At 40.1% G+C, this 8065-nt stretch overlaps 1 protein-coding gene across 1 annotated transcript; it reads right to left on the bottom strand.

Annotated features, from left to right (window-relative positions):
* Positions 1-472: 472 nt before the first annotated feature.
* Positions 473-5355, bottom strand: has3 (hyaluronan synthase 3). The gene is made up of 4 exons (XM_055036574.1): positions 5259-5355; positions 4104-4654; positions 2442-2543; positions 473-1829 (listed from the first exon to the last, which is right to left on the bottom strand). Exons 1-4 carry the CDS (start codon positions 5350-5352, stop codon positions 900-902), a joined length of 1677 nt encoding a protein of 558 aa, XP_054892549.1. The 5' UTR covers positions 5353-5355; the 3' UTR covers positions 473-899.
* Between the last annotated feature and the right edge of the window lie 2710 nt (positions 5356-8065).

The following is an 8065-nucleotide window of genomic DNA, read 5'->3' as shown; positions in this document are numbered from 1 at the left end:
TACAACATAGTTAAAATAGTCCTAGAAGTAATTTGATTCCCAAAAAGTTACTCAAGTAAATGTAACCAGTTATTACCCACCTCTGTACAGAACCAGACTGGATTTTAAAATCTTTTCAATTTTGCCTCAGGCTCATCAGGGACTTTGATGTTTCCTCCTCTGATTTTCTCACTTCTGGTTTTAAAAAAAATTAAGAATAAAAAAATCACAGGTCTGCCGCTAATTTCTTCTCAATACCTGCATGTCTGCCTGAACACGTTAAAGCTGCAGATGTAATGTTTATAAAAATTTTTTTTTTTTACATATTTGTTAGAACTGACAGTTTGTTACGAGACAGGTAATCTGTAAAAAGATCGATCTCTTCCTCTTCCTCTCTGAGCGACTACTTTTCTTCTGTCTGAAGTAAACAACCAATCAGAACTAAGCACTGTCAATCACAATCTTGTGCAGCGCTGCTCATCCCCTTCCACTCCCTGCTTGAACCCTACTGCAGTTTTTCCCCATCAGCAGATCTTGTTGTGAATGCTAAAGCTAGTTAGCATAGCCATTGATAACAGTGGATAAAAGGTTTTTCTGTCATCTGAGTTGTTTCTGCCTTTAGTCCTTTTAGCAGCCAGTATATGAGGATGATTGACAGCGCTAAGACCCGCCTCCTGGCTCTGATTGGTTCATCATATCTATCTTTTCACAGATTTTTTGTCTCATGACAGTTTTAATCCATTTTTTTTTAATAAAAGCCACACAATGCAGCTTTAAGACCTGAACAGTGGAAAGCACCATCCATCTCTCAGATTGCAGATTCTCGACTTTGTAGCACCAGTGTTGAAGATCCCAGGTCTTTGCTCCACCTGGTTGAGTCCAACTGCAGAGAAACCTGGAAGCCATCCGGCCGCCGCGGTTCAGGACTCCGCGTACGGCAGGTGATACTGCTCTTCCCTCTTGTTGCATCGTTTAGCTACAATGGCTAAGTACAGCACCAGCAGGATGAGCCAGTAGCAGGCGTACAGCACCGTCCCCGCTATCAACAAGGCCTTCTCCATTTCGCTGAATGGCTCCTGGGTTTCACAGTAGACGGTATACGCCACGCCTCCCAGTAGCACCAGCGCCCAAACTGTGACCGGCACAGCGCCAATGAGGTTGACCACTATCTTCCTGCGGCCAGACGTTCCCCATCCCGCCTTGTTGATGGTGAGCAGGGCAAACATTTTGGCAGGAAGCAAGCTGGACATGTAGAGCAGAGAGTAGAGCGACATGAAGATCATGACCAGACTTCCTCGCAGGAAGCAGGCGTAGGTGGCCTTGACCATCCCGACCAGCTGCACCGTCAGCAAGAAGAGCAGGATGTTCCAGAGCCGGCCGCGGTAGAACAGGTGGATCACTGTTGCCACCAGGAAGAAGGGGAAGAAACCTGTGACCACCGACTCGTAGGTCATCCACAGACTGTGCTTGTGGAACCAGAGGGCGTTGTAGAGCCATTCACGGAAGTAAGACTTGCTCCATCGTGTTTGTTGGTTGAGCCAACGCAGATACTGCGTGGGTGTCTCCGTCTGGCACTTCGACCGCGCCGTGTATTTAGTCTTGTAGCCGAAGCTGAGCACCCGGTTGGTGAGGTGGCGGTCGTCGCCAAAGCTGCACTTGGAGCCCAGGAAGGTTTGGTGGTACCAGGGCTCCAGGAAGCGCTGCAGCAAGGAGTTCCTGTACATCCCCAACGGGCCGCTGATGCACTGGACGCAGCCGAAGTAGGACTGGCAGGCTCGCTCGATGTTAAAGGCCATCCAGTAGCGCACGCTGCTCAGGAACGAGATCCACGAGTCGTACTTGTTGAGGATCTGGAGGCGACATGGTGCAGAGAAATGTCTTGTAGAAAACAACAAGTTTTCTTTCAGCAAAGAACAACACAGTCAGAGCAGAAATTAAGCCCAAACTCTCCAAAAATACAAACTCTGAGCACTTAAGATTAAAAATCTTCTCCTACAACTCCGCTACTCCTTCTAGCTTCTCCTGGTATAAATTTATTTTTCATAACATCCTATTTTATCAAATTATGAATCAGTTTATCCAAAAAATAATCAACATATCAGACCTCCACTGTATTGATGTTTTCACAAGTTGATATTAGATGTATTTTTTCACAAGTTGATATTAGATGTATTTTTGTGGACGCATAAAATTATCATTAAAGCAATGCAAAATGTTTATTTTCTAATTTCAATTAGGGCTTGAATACTGTATAAAATATAAAATGTATTTGTTCTCCAAAGATAAACCAAAAATAAAACAAAACCCAGCAATTATTTAAATAAGTAGGAGGATAAAAAGTAGATATCTAAAAAAAAAAAAAAAAAAACAGGTTACATAAAAATGCTCTCAATCCTCCAGACTGGGAGCAGAAAACTGATCACAAAGATCCTTCAGATCCACTTTCAGCTCAGCTTCCCTACCTGCACGTCCCCGCCGACTCCCCCCACCATCGGGTCTTCCTCAAGAACCTTCAGCATCTCTATAGTACAAGCCGGGTCCAGAACAGTGTCCGAGTCGCACACCTGCACAGTAAGACAAAGGGTTGAATAATTCAGAAGGTCAAATTCAGGATGCAGCTGCTGCAGAACGCGGATTGTTGACTATGCGTAAAAATCTGCAGAGAAATGAAGGACTGCTGACAGAGACGTGAGCCGGATCACATCAGCAGGTCGGCCTGTGACCCGGAGCGCCACGCAGCAGACGAAGGGTTTTAAGTGTTTAGGCTGTTTTTGGGAGCGGAAGCACAAAAATGTCTAAAATCACCCACCGCTAATACCGACTGGACTTAAAAGTTGCATACAGCAGATTTTAAGAGTATGAAAAAGGAGTGAAAACATGGGAAACGCTTTTCTCAAACTTTCTAAAATCTGGAAAATATGGAAACTGATGGAGATTTAAGAATTAAATAATGATTTGCTAATCTATGAAAGCAAAGATTATGGCCGTTGTAGGTAGGTAGATAACAGATAGAAAAAAGGGGTAAATTTTCACCAAAAATCTCAAATTTTTAGATTAATTTCAAACGTTTTCTAGAACAAACTTGGAAAATGTTGAGATTAAGATCAACATTTTGTTCTAGAACATTTACAACCTTTGAAAGTCAGAAATTTTGAAAACTTTTCTAGATAAATTATTTAATCTTATTTCTTGCAATTTTTTTTACTTTTGAAGTTTGGAAATTTCCACATATTTTTAGCTCTAATTTATGAGATTAACCTAAAAATATTTTTTTTTTCCACTGGCAAATGTTTGACTTTGTAAATGTAGACATTTTGTGGGCATTTCCTACTTTTAAAACCCAAAAATTTCCTAGAAAAATATTTTGAGAATAATCTCAGAAATTAATTTAAACTTTTCCAGAAAAAAAACGTTTTGTCTTGCAAATTTTTGATTTTTGAAACTGGTAAAAATTAAAAAATTTTACCAATTTTTGAGATTAATCTAAAAATTTGAATTCTTTGTAGAAAATTTCTGAGATCAATTTAAAAAGTTTTATAGTTTTATTTCTTGCAACTTCTTTGCAGCTCAGAAATTTTCTTATTTTTTTCTAGAAAATTTCTGAAATTAACCAAAATATGTAGCCTATGCATTTTTTGGCAGGAATTTACTCCCCTTTTTTATTTTCTATCTACATTGGACCTAACCCGTACTTCCAAAAAATAATCCTTTAATTTTGTGGTTGGAGATAGCCCCATCACAATAAACAATAAATCATTTAATCGCATGATAAATTAAGACAAGGTCAATACTTTCCATTTTTATGATTTAACGTTATTTCTCTTTCTGCTACCAAAATTTGTCTTCAGTTTGGTAATTGGTCTCAACTGTCCATGTTTAGAGGGTCAATTTTGCTTAAATAATCTTCATAATTGATTTATTTTGGATATTCAAAATGTCTCCCAGTTCCAGTGTTAAATGTTCATTAGAATTTAAGGTTTATATTTATGAATGTGTTCTTGCATTATTTTGCCAATAATTTAATCGTAATAATGTCTGGAACGATATATCGTCATATATATCCTTTTTCATAGGAAAAGAGACATTTTAACCACCTGTTGGGGTTTTGAAGGAGTTTTTCCCACCTGAACATAATCCACGCTGTCGCCCAGAGCTTTGAAGGCGGTGTACATCACCTCCCGTTTCCCGCCCCACTCCTGCATGACGCAGGAGTACCGGCGGCCTTTAACCAGCCGGGCCACCCGGTTCGCTTCCTCCATGTGCACCGCGCTCCTCCTCCCTGCTGCAACGCCTCCTCCTTCCCCGCCGTCGCTGTGAAAGTTCCCCTTCCACACCATGCTGCCGGCCTGCTCCGCTCCGCCCATCACCTCCTGGAAAATGTCCATCATGTATCGGTCCTCGGGCCGATTCCCGTCCACCACCAGCACCACCTTCAGGCCCGGGAAGGAGATCCGCCGGACGCTGCGCAGGCATTTCCTCAGGTAGTCCGGGTCTTCCTGATAGGCCGCGATGCAGAGGGCGACGGAGCGGCGCAGGTGCCGAGGCCGGGACGGGGTCCGCATCCGCCGGTGCTCCAGGAAGGCGAAGAGGCTCTGGAGGAAGAGGTGGAGGGAGAGGAAGGCGCCGTAGAGGCCGAAGGAGAGGTGGTGCTGCTCGGTGTGGATGAACTGGTAACCTGCAGAAACCAAACATGAGCGTCAGTTTCTCCTCGTGGACACTTTACAGCCAGCAGGGCCGAACAAAGACTTTTTGGGGCCCAAGGCAGATTTTCATTTGGGGCCACCCCTAATTCCAATATGGAGAAACAGGTTCATCATTCCTACTCTAAGTTTTGCTGTCTTTTTCATTAAAAGTGTGTACAAAACTTTGTTGATATGCCGCTAAAGTAAAAAAACAAAACAAAAAACAACAACCCAGTTTTCCTATTTCCATTAAAAAATAAATGCTTTTGGGTACATCTTCACAAAATAAGACATTTTAAAAAATGGTGCGCTATCATCCTCCTACCAACTTCCTATCGTCTTCTTTGTCATTTCCGCCAGTAGCAACATCCGGTTGGTGATCACATCTGATGTGATGAGAAAGTGTTGCTAATGCAGTTTTCCAGAATACACTAATTCCAATATGGACGAAAAAACACTCCATCCTAGCACCAAAACATGTTTTTTTTTAATTTTCATGTTTTCATTAAGATAATTTATTTTAATAATTCAAATTAATGTGATTATGTTTTAAATATAATCACGGTGAGTGGTTATATGAGTGGGTGAGAAGACAACCTGTGACGTAGGCCAGTAGGATGGTGAACAGAACCACCGCAGCAAACAGGGTGGTGACCACGATGTTCAGCGCATTCCTGCAGCGAGAGGGCATCTGGTGGAGGAAGTCAAGACCAGGAATAAGAGGAACAACAACAACAAAAATTAGTTTGTTTATACAGTGCAAAGGACTTTGGAGAAAAATAAACTGGCTAAATGATAAAAACATATCAATGTGAGTGTGAGCAAGCATTTCCATTTATTCTGAAAACATTTAAAGCAAATTGTAGTTAAGCAACTTTGTAATGGTGCAGTTTTTATGGAATATTTGAATGAGGGCTGAAAGGATTAATCTGATTAATCACAATGAATCAATTAACAGCAACGATGTCCAATAATTAACTGATCATTGTGAGGAAACTCCTTGGAGAAGTAACTGTTGCTGCCCACCAGTCAACATGAGGAAGATCAATTCTGCCAACCGTTGTAGGGCTGAAATTATTAATCGTGATTAATCGATTATTGAAGTAATCTTCAACTAATTTACTAACTGATTAATCGTCATAGATATAAAAGAGGACATTTGCTGAAAGAACAACTTACTCAGGGCAGTAATTAAGCCAAAACTGTACAAAATATAAACATTTTGCATTTAATATGGAGAAAATCTTTTCTCTATATGTTTGTTTTACCCAGAAATCCTGAAGTGGCAATTTCTAATTCTATAAAACACATCTAACATCAAATGCATTTCTCTGTCCAATTATCAATCAGTTTAAAACACATCTAAAAATAATCAACAGATCAACCAAACACAATATATTAATGTTAAATCAAGCAGAAAGGTCTTTATCTCTGACAATGTGTTCTTGCCTTATTATTCCAATTACCACTGTCATACTTGAAAAACAACAACATTATCCTTTATCGCAGTAATTTATCAATTTATCATCCAGCAAAATGTGTTATTGTGAGAGGCCGAAGTTCAATAAATCTTAATGAACCTTTAACATTATGGACAAATATCCAAAATAAATAAATCAACAGAAGCATCATCATCGTCACAGACGACCAGTCCGGCCAGTCCCCTCCTCCCAGTCTGCGCCACTCTGGGTTCATAGCTCTAATTAAAGGGCAGGCGGGGTTTGTCTGGAGCTCAGCACCAGTTGAAACAGGAACAATTCTGCCCTTTCATTCATGAAATTACCTCCAGCCCCCACCTGGCCCCTCAGACACTCTGACTTTCCTGACATCACATTCAGCTCTGAGGGACGGAGACGTTTATCGCCCAATCTGAGCGATTTTCACCATGGATGAGCCGGGATAAATTTCTGACAGGAAAAAAAACCCCAGCAGAATTTTCCTGAATGAACCAGACATTTCTCCATAGTTATGCTCATGTGTCATCAAAGCCATTTAGAGGGAGTTTAATTGGAAATAAGAGCTCTGTACGAATCCTGGCTTCTCTAAACCTGCAACACATTTCAGCATGGGCTAACACTGCTGAACAATTTATAGAAAAAGGTTCTGTCTTTCTCAGATAAAGAAAACTTGATGTCATTAAAGGTGACCTGCACTGCTTCCGTGAACAGCTTATTTATGGTTTATGGTCTATACAAAACACTTTTTGCACAAAACCATTCTTATATAATGAGGTCTTAGCTGTTTTAGAGCTTTTGACATTTTAAATTCAAATAAGCTGCTGCTGGCCACGTCTTCCAACTCAAGGCTTACAGTCACACATGAAAATAGATGCAATTATACAACCGTACATCTTAGAGAAGCATAAGTGGAAACTCCTGCGCAAACAACGAGAATGCAGCAAGTGGTTTCTGGATTGCAAATTAAACAAGCTGACCAAATGTGTTGAAGTTTCACTTTGGTTGCCAGGTAACAGCAGAACTCTGGTGGGGTTGCTTGGTAACGGGCAGAACTCTGGTGGGGTTGCTTGGTAACGGGCAGAACTCTGGTGGGGTTGCTAGGTAACAAGCAGAACTCTGGTGGGGTTGCTTGGTAACGGACAGAACTCTGGTGGGGTTGCTAGGTAACAAGCAGAACTCTGGTGGGGTTGCTTGGTAACAAGCAGAACTCTGGTGGGGTTGCTAGGTAACAAGCAGAACTCTGGTGGGGTTGCTTGGTAACGGGCAGAACTCTGGTGGGGTTGCTTGGTAACGGGCACTGCCTGCTAATTTGTGATGTTAAACTCCAGAGGTTTTTGACACAGGTCATTTTTCAGACACGCAAAAATATGAATTTATTTACAAAAAACATCTGTTTTTTAATCACTTGAGCTGTTTTATGCTTAAATGGAAGTACAAAAGTGCTTTAAATGTGAATTTAAATTCGGATAGTAAAATCGTCTCCCACATAAAATACTATTTTCATTAATATTAAGAAATGATTTGCTTGTAAATACATTTATCTTGGTGAGAAGTTTATTGTAAGTTAGTTTTTTTTTCTTATTTCAAGTGCACTAATAGAAAATAGTCAAAAATAATTAGTAAGATTTGTGTTTTTGATATGCATTAGCAACAGCTGTTATTTAATTATGATATATCAACAAACTTCTCATCTGTAGGCATTGTTGTTTTTTATCTTTTGAATAATTTTTTTAAAACCTTGGACAGAATTTAAATAAAGTTTGCAAATGTCAACAAAACACTTTTTATTTATACAGTAAACAGAAACAACATAAAAACTTTTGTCTGCATTGTTTTCTAGTTAATTATTGTCGGAGAGCAGATCACAGTAAAATCATTTTTGTTTACAATAATAAAATAACATTTCATAAAGGTATCTGAAACTAAGATATCAATCTTATCACGTTA

Source organism: Poeciliopsis prolifica, unplaced genomic scaffold, assembly GCF_027474105.1.
Source record: "Poeciliopsis prolifica strain line A6 unplaced genomic scaffold, Auburn_PproV2 SCAFFOLD001, whole genome shotgun sequence".
Lineage (NCBI taxonomy): Eukaryota > Metazoa > Chordata > Actinopteri > Cyprinodontiformes > Poeciliidae > Poeciliopsis > Poeciliopsis prolifica.
Note: the sequence above shows the minus strand (reverse complement) of the source record. Positions and strands in the feature narration are given on the sequence as shown.

What these genes read in the sequence shown, in the direction of transcription:
- has3 (XM_055036574.1), bottom strand. Translation starts at nt 5,352, where the DNA reads ATGCCCTCTCGCTGCAGGAATGCGCTGAACATCGTGGTCACCACCCTG. An exon ending in ACAGCGTGGATTATGTTCAG is followed by an intron (nt 2,544 to 4,103) that starts GTGGGAAAAACT and finishes CTTACTGTGCAG; the next exon opens with GTGTGCGACTCGGACACTGT. An exon ending in GAGTCGGCGGGGACGTGCAG is followed by an intron (nt 1,830 to 2,441) that starts GTAGGGAAGCTG and finishes TGTCGCCTCCAG; the next exon opens with ATCCTCAACAAGTACGACTC.